The sequence below is a fragment of the Xenopus laevis genome, chromosome 7L (genome assembly GCF_017654675.1).
Source record: "Xenopus laevis strain J_2021 chromosome 7L, Xenopus_laevis_v10.1, whole genome shotgun sequence".
NCBI lineage: Eukaryota > Metazoa > Chordata > Amphibia > Anura > Pipidae > Xenopus > Xenopus laevis.
Window position 1 is genome coordinate 130,669,728 of NC_054383.1, and position 16,480 is coordinate 130,686,207.

Below are 16,480 nucleotides of genomic sequence, written 5' to 3' on the forward strand. Positions count from 1 at the left end.
CCAACAGGAGGAGGGCTGGATCCCCCTGCTGTTCATCACAGTGGTCGACTGCTCCTCTTAGTACATCTGTTTGTGCTGGAATGTGTGCGTCTGTGAGTAACTGCTTCCTACTTGGGGGGGGGATTTATGGAGGGGGATGCCATGCAGCCAGGCAAGGGAGACTAGAGCCCTGTGTTAGTGTGTATGTGTTAGAGTGTGTGTGAAAGTGTGTGTTAGAGTATGTGTGTTAGTTTGTGTGTTACTGTATGTCTGTGTTAGTGTGTGTGAAAGTGTGTATGTGTTAGTGTGTATGTTTTAGCTGTGTGTGTGAAAGTGTGTATGTGTTAGTGTGTATGTTTTAGCTGTATGTGTTACTGTGTGTGCGTTAGTGTGTGTGTTAGTGTGTGTGTGTTAGTGTGTGTGTGTTACTGTGTGTGTGTTAGTGTGTGTGTGTTAGTGTGTGTGTGTTAGTGTGTGTGTGTGTTAGTGTGTGTGTGTTAGTGTGTGTGTGTTAGTGTGTGTGTGTTAGTGTGTGTGTGTTACTGTGTGTGTGTTACTGTGTGTGTGTGTGTGTTAGTGTGTATGTGTTAGTGTTTATGTGTTACTGTGTGTGTGTTATAGTGTATGTTATAGTGTGTGTGTGTTATTGTGTGTGTGTGTTACTGTGTGTGTTACTGTGTGTGTGTGTTAGTGTGTGTATTGGTCTGAGATCAAAGTTCCAGACACAGGTTCTTTCCTCTTCTCTCTCCCCACTATACCTGGGCCAAGGCTGTAGGTCCCCGGGTGTTGGTGCTGGGAATTGTAGTTCAATAACCAGTGGAGGGAAGCCAGTTGCACTACAACTTTCTACATCCCCTTAATAGGGACTGCCATACAACTCTCCCTGCCCATTATAAAATGATAGGGCTTATTTACAATTTGTAAAATGAACATGGTAATTAGGGGGTGGGGCCAGAAAAATGGGCAGGCCAAAAGATGTTTTGCTGCGCTACGCACACCACAACTTTTTGCCCCTCTTTTGATTTCCAAAATGTTGGGAGGTATGCGGATAACAACAAAAGCAGAGGGTATATTTGCATTTACAATGGTCTCTGCTATAAGGGCAACCATAAGACTTACAAGTGGATCCCAGGACTACACATAGTAATGGCCAATCAAGTACAGTTACCTAGTTTGTATATTGACATTTGATTTTTGTTTTTCTTAATAATTTCTTTATTCCAACCTAATATATTCCTCTATTTAGCTGTCAGCACAATACCCACAAAGATTTTTGTCTTGCTTATTTTCTAAAAAAAAATGTTTTTCATACAGATCACTTCCTGCTCTGTGCAAATAAGAGACTTCTGAGAACTCCAGTTTTGAAGTCTGAACAAACCAGAACTTTAATCATGAGATCTCTGCTCAGGTTTATCTATATCTTGTGTGTTGTTGCAGCAACAGGTGAGTCTTTACATGTTTATCATAGTGGCAGTTATTCTCAGGAGATCACTATCATGTTTTTGTTATCCTTTAAATGGGTTGTTCAACTTTAAATTAACTTTTAGTATGTACAGAGTTATATTCTGAGACTGTTTGCAATTTGTTGTTGGTTTTTTATTATTTGTAGTTTTTGAGTTATTTTGCTTTTTATTCAGCAGCTCTCCAGTTTGCAGTTTTATTAGTCTGGTTGCTAGGGTCCAAATTACCCTAGCAACCATGCACTTATGTGAATAAGAGACTGGAATATGAATAGGAGAGGCCTGAATAGAAAGATGAGTAATAAAAAGTAACAATAACAATAAATGTGTAGCCTTACAGAGCATTTGACCTGGAAAGAATCATTAGAAAAGGGCTAATAATTAAAAAAAACTCTAAAAAGTAATGGAAGACCAATTGAAACTTGTAACTTGAAGGTGAACCGCCCATGTTTATTGTGCAATAACCTGCTGTTGATGGGCTAAGTTAACACCAAAAAATAACAGCATTTTAAAGTAATTAAAATAAAATGTACTGTTGACCTGCATTGGGAAATGTTATGTGTTTGCTTTAGAAAAAGGCTACTATAGTTTATATAAACAAGCTGCTGTGTAGCCATTCAAGCACAGGATACACAGTAGATAACAGATAAGTACTACTATAGTTTATATAAACAAGCTGCTGTATAGCCATGGGGGCAGCCATTCAAGCACAGGATACAAAGTAGATAACAGATAAGTACTACTATAGTTTATATAATCCAGCTGCTGTGTAGCCATTTGGGCAGCCATTCAAGCACAGGATACACAGTAGATAACAGATAAGTACTACTATAGTTTATATAAACAAACTGCTGTGTAGCCATGGGGACAGCCATTCAAGCACAGGATACACAGTAGATAACAGATAAGTACTACTATAGTTTATATAAACAAACTGCTGTGTAGCCATGGGGCAGCCATTCAAGCACAGGATACACAGTAGATAACAGATAAGTACTACTATAGTTTATATAAACAAGCTGCTGTGTAGCCATGGGGACAGCCATTCAAGCACAGGATACACAGTAGATAACAGATAAGTACTACTATAGTTTATATAAACAAACTGCTGTGTAGCCATGGGGACAGCCATTCAAGCACAGGATACACAGTAGATAACAGATAAGTACTACTATAGTTTATATAAACAAACTGCTGTGTAGCCATGGGGGCAGCCATTCAAGCACAGGATACACAGTAGATAACAGATAAGTACTACTAGAGTTTATATAAACAAACTGCTGTGTAGCCATGGGGACAGCCATTCAAGCACAGGATACACAGTAGATAACCGATAAGTACTACTATAGTTTATATAAACAAACTGCTGTGTAGCCATGGGGGCAGCCATTTAAGCACAGGATACACAGTAGATAACAGATAAATACTACTATAGTTTATATAAACAAACTGCTGTGTAGCCATGGGGCAGCCATTCAAGCACAGGATACACAGTAGATAACAGATAAGTACTACTATAGTTTATATAAACAAGCTGCTGTGTAGCCATGGGGACAGCCATTCAAGCACAGGATACACAGTAGATAACAGATAAGTACTACTATAGTTTATATAAACAAACTGCTGTGTAGCCATGGGGGCAGCCATTCAAGCACAGGATACACAGTAGATAACAGATAAGTACTACTATAGTTTATATAAACAAGCTGCTGTGTGGCCATGGGGGCAGCCATTCAAGCACAGGATACACAGTAGATAACAGATAAGTACTACTATAGTTTATATAAACAAGCTGCTGTGTAGCCATGGGGGCAGCCGTTCAAGCACAGGATACACTGTAGTTAACAGATAAGTACTACTATAGTTTATATAAACAAGCTGCTGTGTAGCCATGGGGGAGTCATTTAAACTGAAAAAGGAAAAAAAGGCACAGGCTACTTAGCAGATAACTAATAAACTCTGTAATAGAATACAATGGTATTCTATATAGTGCATCTGTTATCTGCTATGTAACCTGATCCTTGAATGGCTGCCCCCATGGCTGCATAGCACCATGTTATATATATATATATATACATATATATATATATATATATATATATATATATATATATATATATATATATATATATATATATATATATATACTCTCTATAGTAGTGTTTCTGAAACCAACACACCAGTGCAAGGAAACAGTACAGTACATTATATTTTAATGACTTTAAAACATTTTCACTTTTTGGTGTTACTGTTCTTTTAAGGATTCTCATAAATTTTTAAAACAGTAGAAAGTCAGGCAGCGTTTCTCAAAGGTGCTGATGCTGTAAGGCTGATTGATAATCAGGATCATAATTATTATAATGCACTGCTTTTTATGTTACCATGGAATGTAATCTAGAAGAGGCAAAAAAAAGGTAAGTTGCAGGGGATTGGGGGTAGGCCGAGGGCTCCTTTTGATCGTATTACAAATTTACCGGCAGCTACATTGCCGGTAAATTTGTAATACCCACCCCGGCCTTGGCAGGTATTTTACTGGCTAGGCCGGTAAAATACCGGCCGGATGGCAACCCTATCTATAGCTGATACAAATTATTATTATGTTTTCAGTTTAGTTGGTTTCAGATAGTTCACAAGAAATAAAGATGCTTTTCGTTTACTTTCTATTTTCTATTTGTGACTGTTTTCCTAATATTGAAGTTTAAACTTTAATTTTCACCTTTTTATGTCTTTCTGAAGCATCTCTGGGGTTGAGGGGGTCGCCGACCCTGTAAACTATTCTAAATTGATACATTCAGTTGATACATTTCTTATCTTTGTCCCTGCTGAGCAGAATCCCTGAGTTTCATTAAAGGCAGCTTGATACAATAGTTACTAATACTCCAGAGATGCTGCTGAGAAATGGATCAACTAATGGAGCAAATTGTAACAGAATCGGCAACTGGATCACCGAGCTGCCAGACTCACAACAGAGACACCAATATTCAACTTTAAACTTCAATTTTGGAAAAATGACAAAAAATAAAAGATAAAAAGCAAAATGAAAAAAAGTCTTTGTTTCTGGTGAACAATCTCAAAACAACTTAACTAAAAACTTGTTCTGAAGGTGAACAACACCTTTAGTAAACTGAATGACTCTAAGGGGCAGATCGACGAGAAGGTTCAAAGTTTTAGGGTCGTTAACATTCTATTGAATTTTAGATGTTTGAGTTTTTTCATAAAAAAGGTCCCATTTGAGTTGTGAGCATGGATGGGCGAATTTTTTCACCTTGTTTCACCACCGAAATGACGCCCATAGACTTGTATGGTGTCGTTCGCCCATAGACTTTAATGGCCACCGGCATTTCGCCGGTGGTGAATTTTTGCCGAAACGAAATGGGTCAAATTTGACCATGCCTAGTTGTGAGTAAATTTCAGTTTATTAGAGTAAAAAAAAAAATCACAGAAATTAAACCTTTGATAAATAACCCCCTAAATGTAAAGGGCCTATGGTGATACATGAATACACTGAATTATATTTTCCCACACCAAGTAAATCATAGTAAAATTAATGAGGTATCTGATCAGGAATGTTCTTTCTGCTAATTGGCTGCTATTGTTTACTAGCTAAGTAGCAAACTGGTATGAGATCCATTATCCAAAACCCCGTTATCCAGAAAACTCCAAATTACAGAAAGGCCGTCTCCCATAGACCCCATTTTATCCAAATAATACAAATGATTAAATAATATTTCCTTTTTCTGTGTAATAATAAAACAGTAACTTGTACTTGATCCCAACTAAAATATAATTAATCCTTATTGGAAGCAAAACCAGCCTATTGGGTTTATTTAATGTTTACATGATTTTCTAGTAGACTTAAGGTTTGAAGATTCAAATTATGAAAACATCTGTTAACCGGAAAACCCCAGGTCCCGAGCATTCTGGAGAACAGGTCCCATACCTATTGAAAGGTGTTTTTATTTAAAAAACAACAATCTATATTACCAGAAATGTATGAAATTTAACTGCATCTTGAATGTCTGTGTTCATTCTCATTCTCTTCAGGTTATTCACTTTCTTGCCAGACCTGCATTTCAAGCAGTGACAGCCCATGTCAAGGCACAAGTGAAACTTGCCAGCGTGATGATGTTTGTAGGACTTTATACATATTGGCAACCGCAGGTATATTTCATGGTTTTTTTTCCCCTTTAACTTAAATTTAAATGATTAGTTAAATAGTTGATCCTCTAGAACGAAAGGTGCTTCCCCAATCAGCAGGGCTCTCCTCCACCCTCAGAAAAGACAATTTCCACAATACATTGCTGTATTTCTCAAAAAACCACAAGGTTTTGAGGGGGAAAAACTGATAAAATGTATATAGTGCAGTATTTCAAATAAAATCAATATGATATTTTTAGTAAACTTCTTGTGTTCAAATATACCCGCATGTGGATATTTATACTCAAAGATTGTGCGCCACCATAGAGAGTTATGTTTATCCGGTATAAAAACCCGTGACCTAAGTGGTACCAGAGGTTTTTTTTTACTATAAACCTTATTTATTTATTTTACACCCATGATGTTATAGTTGCACAGAAGCTCACACTCTGGGCCCAGTGTGTCCGGCAGGTGTTCATACTTACAAGTTTCCTCGTAAGGCAACTTTGGGCGACTTCGGAAAAAAAAGCACTCCAAGTGCCATTCTGCCGGTAGAGATGTCGCGAACTGTTCGCCGGCGAACTTGTTCGCGCGAACATCGGGTGTTCGCGCTCGCCGGAAGTTCGCGAACGTCGCGCGACGTTCGCCATTTTGGGTTCGCCATTGTTGGCGCTTTTTTTTGCCCTCTCACCCCAGACCAGCAGGTACATGGCAGCCAATCAGGAAGCTCTCCCCTGGACCACTCCCCTTCCCTATAAAAACCGAAGCCCTGCAGCGTTTTTTCACTCTGCCTGTGTGTGCTGAAGAGATAGTGTAGGGAGAGAGCTGCTGCCTGTTAGTGATTTCAGGGACAGTTGAAAGTTTGCTGGCTAGTAATCGTTTTGATACTGCTCTGTTATTGGAGGGACAGAAGTCTGCAGGGGTTTGAGGGACATTTAAGCTTAGGTAGCTTTGCTGGCTAGTAATCTACCTTCTACTGCAGTGCTCTGTATGTAGCTGCAGTGGGCAGCTGTCCTGCTTCTGATCTCATCTGCTGACTGCTGCAATAACAGTAGTCCTTGTAAGGACTGCTTTTATTTATTTTTTTGTTGTTTTACTACTACTACTACTACTACTACTACTATAAGAGCCCAGTGCTATTAGTCTAGCAGTGTTGGGGAGTGGGACTGGTGTGCTAATCTGCTGCTCCTAGTAGTTCAGCAGCACCAACTTTAATTTTTTTTTTTAATATTCATTTTTTTTTATTTTACTTTTTTTTATTTTACTACCGCTGTAGTAGTGTATAAGTTGACCTTTTAGGCATTATTTGCCCTGTAGGCATTATTTGCACACTGTTTTCTTCAACCCGCCATCGAGCTGTGTGAGCTTGTTCACATTTTGTCTAAATATTGATAATATTATCGTCTCTAGAAAAACCACTTGAGTTACTTTTTTTCAAGCAGCATTCATATATTTTACGTAATCCGTATCCACCGCTGTAGTAGTGTATACGTTGACCTTGTAGGCATTATTTGCACACTGTTTTCTTCAACCCGCCATCGAGCTGTGTGAGCTTGTTCACATTTTGTCTAAATATTGATAATATTATCGTCTCTAGAAAAACCACTTGAGTTACTTTTTTTCAAGCAGCATTCATATATTTTACGTAATCCGTATCCACCGCTGTAGTAGTGTATACGTTGACCTTGTAGGCATTGTTTGCCCAGTTTTTTTGGCCACAGCCACTGAAGCACAGAGGCCAGAAAAAATATGCCATATAAATGCTGAAAATAGTCATTTTTTGCCATACGTTGACTCAACGTATATGGCAAAAAATGACTATTTTCAGCATTTATGTGGCATATTTTTTCTGGCAACTGTGCTTCAGTGGCTGCAACCAAAAAAACTGGGCAAACAATGTCTACAAGGTCAACGTATGGCGAAAAATTACTATTTTCAGCATTTATATGGCATATTTTTTCTGGCAACTGTGCTTCAGTGGCTGCGTCCAAAAAAACTGGGCAAACAATGTCTACAAGGTCAACGTATGGCGAAAAATGACTATTTTCAGCATTTATATGGCATATTTTTTCTGGCAACTGTGCTTCAGTGGCTGCGTCCAAAAAAACTGGGCAAACAATGCCTACAAGGTCAACGTATGGCAGTTGTTTAAAGAGAACAGTAGATTACTAGCCAGCAAAGCTACCTAAGCTAAAATGTCCCTCAAATCCCTGCAGACTTCTGTCCCTCCAATACAGAGCAGTATCAAGCAGATTACTAGCCAGCAAACTTACTATCATCTGTCCCTGAAATCACTAACAGCTCTCCCCCTACACTATCTCTTCCAAGCACACACAGGCAGATTTTTCAGATACATTTTTGCCCTTGATCCCCCTCTGGCATGCCACTGTCCAGGTCGTTGCACCCTTTAAACAACTTTAAAATCATTTTTCTGGCCAGAAATGTCTTTTCTAGATGTTAAAGTTCGCCTTCCCATTGAAGTCTATGGGGTTCGCGAACCGTTCGCGAACCGCTCGCATTTTTGCGCAAGTTCGCGAATATGTTCGCAAACTTTTTTTCCGACGTTCGCTACATCCCTATCTGCCGGTGATTTACATTCTAGCTGGTGGGAAGGCAGTTCAGCGAGATTAGTCGTCCCAAAGAAGAGGAGATTTGTCACTGGGCAACTAATCTCCCGGAATCTGAGCATGTGCAAAAATTAATGTTATTTATATATATATATATATATATATATATATATCCATACTGCAAATATTGACAGCACTCCAAGGAAGTTCACAATGAGTCGATATTGCTAAAGTGGAGGTTTTATTGAAGATCCAACGTTTCGGTTCCTTACTGGAACCTTCGTCAGGGTGTTATTATCCCTGACGAAGGTTCCAGTAAGGAACCGAAAGTTGGATCTTCAATAAAACCTCGACTTTAGCAATATCGACTCATTGTGAACTTCCTTGGAGTGCTGTCAATATTTGCAGTATGGATCTATATGTTACGGACTAGCACCCAGGTATCCAGTTTCTCTTATGGTTGTGCACTCCACTCCCTTTGTTATATATATATATATATATATATATATATATATATATATATATATATATATATATATATATATATATATATATATATATATATATATATATATATATATATATATATATAATTTTTTTTTATTGAAAAAATATACTTAATTAATTATATATATATATATATATATATAATTAATTAATTAAGTATATTTTTTCAATAAAAAAAAAATTACAAACAGAAGTCTAAGTTCCTATTAGGGATGCACCAAATCCAGGATTCGGTTTGGTATTGTGTCAGGATTCAGCCGTTTTCAGCAGGATACGGATTCAGTTTGGCCAGGCACAAGTATTCAGCTGAATCAGAATCCTTCTGAAAACAGCCAAATCCTGGCCGAATACCAAACTGAATCAAAAGTCAAAATAATTTGACTTTTCGTCTCAAAACGAGGAAGTAAAAAAAACTTTTTGCCACTCTCTTTTTCTCTCCCCCTCACTGATTTGCATATGAACATCAGGATTCAGTTCGGTATTCCCCCAAATCTTTCACGAAGGATTCAGGGGTTCAGCCGATTCCGAAATAGTGGATTTGGTGCATCCCTTGTTCCTATCCTATCAACGGATCCTATACCGGTATCCAATTCCTCCCGTGTGGCAGTCAGCAACAATTATTTAATGCCAGCAATTGTTGTACTTATTCATTTACATTTAATTTCCACAATACATTGCTGTATTTCTCAAAAAACCACAAGGTTTTGCAGGGGGAAAAACACATAAAATGTATATAGTGCAGTATTTCAAATAAAATCAATATGATATTTTTAGTGAACTTGCTATGTTCAAATATACCCGCATGTGGATATTTATATTCAAAGATTCTGCGCCACCATAGAGAGTTATTTTTATCCGGTATAAAAACCTATGACCTAAGCGGTGCCAGAGGTTTTTTACTATAAACCTCATTAATTTATTTTACACCCGTGATGTTAAAGTTATAGTTGCACAGAAGCTCACACTCCGGTCCTAGTTTGTCCGGCAGGTGTTCATACTTACAAGAAGTAAGCATTTGCAATTTGAGCGTCCCAGCCTGCGTTTGATCTTCTTAGTTCTTTTTGTGGGTAAAAAGGAAGTAATGTGTGGAAGCGTTATTAAAAAAACTAATAAATAATTCAAAATTGCACTCACAAGATCGCACCAATCAGGTCTTGAAAAAAAGTGAAAAACTATTTATTCAACGTTTCGGCTCCTCACTTGAGCCGTCTCTAGTCTTGAAGACGGCTCAAGTGAGGAGCCCAAACATTGAATAAAATTTTTTCACTTTTTTTCAAGATCTGATTGGTGCGGTCTTTTCATTGTGGTATATATATATATATATATATATATATATTAATATTATAACATTAATTTTTGCACACGCTCAGACCCAGGGAGATTAGTCGCCGTTGGCAAATCTCTACAAACTGCCTTCCTGCCGGCTAGAATGTAAATCGGCAGCAGGATGGCACTTGGAGTGCTTCGTTTTCCGAAGTTGCCCAAAGTTGCTTTACAAGGAAACTTCTGGTGCCTTCGAAAAAGTCCAAGTGCGATCCCACCAGCGATTTACATTCTAGCCAGCAGGACGCATTTTGGGGAGATTAGTAGCCCCGAAGAAGAGGAGATTTGTTGCCGGGTGACTAATCTCCCCATATCTGTGTGTGTGCCCTGACCCTTACTGGTTTTGAGATAACCATCGCAAGCAAAATATTTTTTTTATCTTTTTATGCCCTTCACACTAATATTGAAGTGTAAAGTTTTATTTTTCTGAGGGGGGTGTCTTTGACTTTGTAACTGATATATTAAAACATTTAGTTGATACATTTCTTATGTTTGTCCCTGCTGAGCAGAATCCCTGGGTTTCATTACAGGCAGCTGTTAGACTTGATACAATAGTTACTAATACTCCACATTGATCATACTGAGAAATGGATCAACTAATGGAGCAAATTGTAACCATTCAGAATCTGCACCTGAATTACTGAGCTGCCAGACTCAAACACCAGAGACAGGGGCATTCAACTTTAAACTGAGATTTTGGAAAAACAGTAAAAAATAAAAGATGGAAAGTAGTTGAAAAATGTCTTTATTTATGGTAAACAATCTGAAAACAAATAAACTGAAAAAAACTAATACCAAACAAAAAATGTTTAAGCTTCCCAGTATCCATTGTACTGTTCATACATTCCTACAGCTGGTATAACTGTAAAAGAAGTGAAAACCATTTCATGTGCCCCTCGCAAGGGATGTGATAGACATGGAAGTTTCCGTAATGATATTGCACATGTTAAATTAGGAACCTCCTGCTGTGATACAGACGACTGCACTCCTCCCAAACCAACTTGTAAGTATCTGATATTTCTCATTACAATGTCTATGACTTACTCACCCAGCAATAACCCCATCCCACAGCGCCCCCTAGTTTTCTGTAGAAATTGGAGAAAAACATAATTATAGATGCAAAAAAAAAATAGAAGAAAATTCTCCAATGAGAATTCTACTGATCAAAAACGTCATTATAAATGCAGGCATCTTGCTGTTATCTTACATAAAGAGATTAATGATGTTATTGTTTTCCTTGATGATATGACACTGGAATCAGACATGAGGATAAAGGACAGCCTTGTTCAGTGCTGGGAAACTGAGCTTAAAGCTTCCAACTCCAATTACAGGAACAAAGAACAGGGTTAATCCACACGAGCAGATTCGGGGAGATTAGTCGCCCCAGCGACAAATCTCCTCTACGGGGGGCCAATCTCTCCGAACTGCTTTTCCCCTGCCCTTTGCCAGCTAAAATTAATTTCACCTGGGGGTTGGCACACGCGGCTCTTCGTTTTTCGAAATCGCCCTAAGTTGCCTCAAGAGTAAACTTCGGGCGACTTCGGAAAACAAAGCACCGCGTGTGCCTTTCCCCAGGTGATTTTCATTTTAGCTGGCAGAGGGCAGGGGAAAAGCAGTTCGGAGAGATTGACGCCCCGTAGAAGAGGAGATTTGTCGCTTTGGCGACTAATCTGCCCAAATCTGCTTGTGTGGCCAGACCCTTATATAATGAAGGAAAAAATGACATAATTATGTCTATATGTAAGATAACACTGCCGGGTGATGTTGTGATGGCTGATTCAGTTAATGCCTTTAAGAATGGCTTGGATGATTTTTTGGACAGACATAATATCAAAGGCTATTGTGATACTAAACTCTATAGTTAGTATAGGTACGGGTATATAGAATTTTAATTAAAAGTAGGGAGGGGTTTGTGTATGGATGCTGGGTTTTCATTTGGAGGGGTTGAACTTGATGGACTTTGTCTTTTTTCAACCAAATTTAACTATGTAACTAACTATGTAACAGCAAGATGCCTGACATGGTGCTGGGAATCAGAATCCTTATTGGTCAATTCTTTTGCATTTATAATGATTTTCTTATCAATTGGTAAATTTTCTTGCATCTATAATTACAGTTGCTGTAACTTCTTTACAAAACTAGGGGGCACTGTGGGATGGGGTTATGGCTGGGTTTACAACCTTTTTAATCAATGCAACTTTAAAGTGGACCTGTCACCCAGATATAAAAATCTGTATAATAAAAGTCCTTTTCAAATTAAACATGAAATCCAAATTCTATTCTTTATTAAAGCATTCATAGCTGTTGTTAGCACATTTAAAAAATCTCAGCTGTCAATCAAATATTGCCTGCCCCTCCTCTATGCCTTAGGCAATTACCGTATATACCCGAGTATAAGCCGAGTTTTTCAGCATCCAAAATGTGCTGGAAAAGTCTACCTCGGCTTATACTCGGGTCAGCGGTACCCGACCCGAGTAGCTGAGATTGCAGTCACTTCTAATCATTCCTATACCAACAGTACACTTGGGGAGAGACTGCAATATCCCACAATGCCCTCTGTTGGTTATATGAAAGAATAACAGTGACTGCAATATCACACAGCAACATCAGTTGGTTATATGAAAGAATTCAGCACTTCCTAGATGTCACTGCTCTCCCCTCTCTTCACCATTTAATTGTGTAACCAGGACATGGGGATGGACATCAGGTCCTCCATTCTGGTGCACAAACAAGATTCTGAGATGATACAAGGCTTGTCTTAATAACAGTGTCCACAAAAATGGCTCGTTTGTTATAATTATGAATTCCCAGACTGAAGGAAACAAGATTCAAATAATTTATACAGTGTAATTAAAGTTAGTTTTGCCTGACTAACGTGATAAAATAGGATTTGGCAATATTTTTTGGGTGACGGGTCCCCTTTAAGAACACAACCATAACCCTTCTATAATGCCTTCTTTTTGATAACATGCTGCATTATTCTGAGATCTGTAGTCCAACAACTGCTTATTAAATGTGCTTGAGCAGTTCAGCACAGTTTAGACCCCCTTTAAAGTTAAATTTACTTTCATTATTCTCCATGTAAAGTGCCAGTCAATAACCCTCAACTGAATGGAGTGATCTGCAACACCTGCACAACTATAACCTCAAACATGTGTTATTCTGAGGATACCATGAAATGCACAGGAGATGAATATATGTGTGCTTCTTACTATGCACAGATGTCAGGTAATATTACTAAATATTATATGTTCAATACGTTGTAATCACATATTATTCACATCCCTTTGGACCAACTCTCTGACAGAATCTATTAGATGTATTCAATTATTACAGGGAAACCTGTTAAAACATAATTATTATATCAAAAGGTTTTTTGACACACTGCAATAGGACTGTGACTGTGGGATAGCAGGTATAGTAGGGAGAGATGGTGCCTATAGTAACAGTGGATAATAGTCTCTGGGAAGGGAGTGTGACTGTGGGATAGCAGGTATAGTAGGGAGAGATGGTGCCTATAGTAACAGTGGATAATAGTCTCTGGGAAGGGAGTGTGACTGTGGGATAGCAGGTATAGTAGGGAGAGATGGTGCCTATAGTAACAGTGGGATAATAGTCTCTGGGAAGGGAGTGTGACTGTGGGATAGCAGGTATAGTAGGGAGAGATGGTGCCTATAGTAACAGTGGGATAATAGTCTCTGGGAAGGGAGTGTGACTGTGGGATAGCAGGTATAGTAGGGAGAGATGGTGCCTATAGTAACAGTGGATAATAGTCTATGGGAAGGGAGTGTGACTGTAGGATAGCAGGTATAGTAGGGAGAGATGGTGTCTATAGTAACAGTGGATAATAGTCTCTGGGAAGGGAGTGTGACTGTGGGATAGCAGGTATAGTAAGGAGAGATGGTGTCTATAGTAACAGTGGATAATAGTCTCTGGGAAGGGAGTGTGACTGTGGGATAGCAGGTATAGTAGGGAGAGATGGTGTCTATAGTAACAGTGGATAAAAGTCTCTGGGAAGGGAGTGTGACTGTGGGATAGCAGGTATAGTAGGGAGAGATGGTGCCTATAGTAACAGTGGATAATAGTCTATGAGAAGGGAGTGTGACTGTGGGATAGCAGGTATAGTAGGGAGAGATGGTGCCTATAGTAACAGTAACTTATATTGTTAGTGTTTGCACGACTTCTGATGTTGTAATGTATTGCTACACACTTCTGTATCTTTTCTCTACAGGAGGCAATGAAACAATTAAAGTGGCTGCAAATGGCTGTGCTACTAAAAGTTTTTGTGACTTTGGAAGAAATTCACCACACTTTGAAAAGGATGAATTTTCAATTAAATTCAGAGTTACGTGCACAAATGACAAACATCAGGAATTATAACTGTCCCAATGTATTGAAAAAACTGTATACAAGGTATAAAGGTATCCATTTAGTAGAGTATCCGCAGCCACATTGCTTTTTCAATGAAGGAAAATGCAATTATATTTAGAAATGAATAGTGATGGGCGAATTTGCGGCATTTTGCTTCGCTGAAAAATTTCCTGCGAAATTCACGATACTACGAAAAATTTGCGAAATTGCGTCTAGGTTTTGATGCTGGCGTCGGTTTTTTTAAGACGTCGGCACAAATTTGCTGGCGAAAATGCGCCGGCATCCAAAAAAAGGGACAAATTTCTTCGTTGGCGGCGAAGTGCTTGAAATTCACCCATCACTGCAAATAAACTTAAATAAACAAATCCAGGATTCGATTTGGTATTCGGCCAGGATTCGACCTTTTCAGCAGGATTCGAACCAAATCAGAATCTTAATTTGCATATGCAAATTAGGGGCGGGAGGGAAACGTGTGACTTTTTGGTGCAAAACAAGTAAAAAGAATTCCCCTTCCCACCCCTACTTTGCATATGCAAATTAGGATTCAAATTCAGTTCAGTTTTGCGAAGGATTCGGTGGTTCGGCCAAATCCAAAATAGTGGATTTGGTTCATCCCTAAAATAAACTTTAAGTTTATTTTAATTTTACATTAATGTTCGGTGGGAAATTATATTTTACGTCTCTATGCAAAACCATTGTTTGAATGATTATCCAATTTTAAGTTTACATATAACCTGTTTAACTGCCAGTTGATCCAGAGGAAGGCAAAAAGAACTATTTTAAGTCTCTCCCATTTGCCTCAGAGTGGGAAAAAATTCCTTCCTGTCTCCAAGATACAATGGCACCAGTCCCTGGATCAACTTGTACTATGAGCTATCTCCCATATCCCTGTATTCCATCACTTGCTAAACACCATCCAACCCCTTCTTAAAGGGCAACTATCATGAATATGAAAATTTCATAAAAGCTTTGTCATACTGAAATTAGAAATGTCTTAAATTTAGTCAATACAAAATCTGAACTAATCAAGTTCATCTTCACTATCATTCTCTCAGCATCTTTATCTCTTCATTCTCATTTCATGCAGGAGTTGGGTATTGGATTTTGAATGACAGTTAAATCCAATATATTTTTAGGGTCTCCATTTGCCTGTAAGATGTATTAGAATCACTAGAAATCCTGTCTCTCCACGTGCAGAATATGTGCCAGTCAGTCAGTCATTTTCAAGAAAGTTCCCGTTTGAAGTTATCTAATGTATCAGCCTGTACCACTGATTCAGGGAGACAATTCCACATCTTCACAGCTCTCACTGTAAAATAAAAAAAACCTTCTGAATATTTAGGCAGAACCTCTTTTCTTCTAATCGGAATGGGTGACCTCGTGTCAGCTGGAAAGACCTACTGGTAAATAAAGTATTAGAGAGATTATTATATGATCCCCTTATATATTTATACATAGTTATCATATCACCCCTTAAGCGCCTCTTCTCCAGCGTGAACATCTCCAATTTGGCCAGTCTTTCCTCATAGCTAAGATTTTCAATACCTTTTACCAGCTTAGTTGCCCTTCTCTGTCCCCTCTCTAATACAATAATGTCCTGTTTGAGTGATGGAGACCAAAACTGTACGGCATATTCTAGATGGGGCCTTACCAGTGCTCTATACAGTGGAAGAATGTCCCCCTCCTCCCGTGACTCTCTGCCCCTTTTAATACAGCTCAAGACCTTATTTGCCAATGCTGGCATTGCTTGCTACAGCCAAGTTTATCATCTACAAGGACTCCAAGGTCCTTTTCCATAATGGATTTGCCTAGTGCAGTCCCATTAAGGGTATAAGTGGATATTCTTACATCCCAGGTGCAGGACTTTACATTTATCAACATTGAATCTCATTTGCCACTTAGCTGCCCAGATTGCCAGTTGGTCAAGATCCTGTTGCAAGTGCCACATCCTGGATGGAATTAATTGGGCTGATAGTTTTGTGTCATCTGCAAACACTGATACATTACTAACAACACCCTCCCCTAAGTAATTAATGAACAAGTTAAATAAAAGTGGACCCAATACCGAGCCCTGAGTGACCTCACTAAGAACCTTACTCCAAGTAGAGAATGTATCATTAACAACCACCCTGTAGC

At 38.6% G+C, this 16,480-nt stretch overlaps 1 protein-coding gene across 1 annotated transcript; it reads left to right on the top strand.

The window, feature by feature from the left end:
* The first annotated feature begins 1,118 nt into the window (after window positions 1-1,118).
* LOC108696947 (phospholipase A2 inhibitor and Ly6/PLAUR domain-containing protein) lies at window positions 1,119-14,783 on the top strand. The gene is made up of 6 exons (XM_041569735.1): window positions 1,119-1,137; window positions 1,294-1,422; window positions 5,484-5,600; window positions 10,827-10,976; window positions 13,061-13,201; window positions 14,205-14,783. Exons 2-6 carry the CDS (start codon window positions 1,371-1,373, stop codon window positions 14,351-14,353), a joined length of 609 nt encoding a protein of 202 aa, XP_041425669.1. The 5' UTR covers window positions 1,119-1,137; window positions 1,294-1,370; the 3' UTR covers window positions 14,354-14,783.
* The last annotated feature ends 1,697 nt before the right edge of the window (window positions 14,784-16,480 follow it).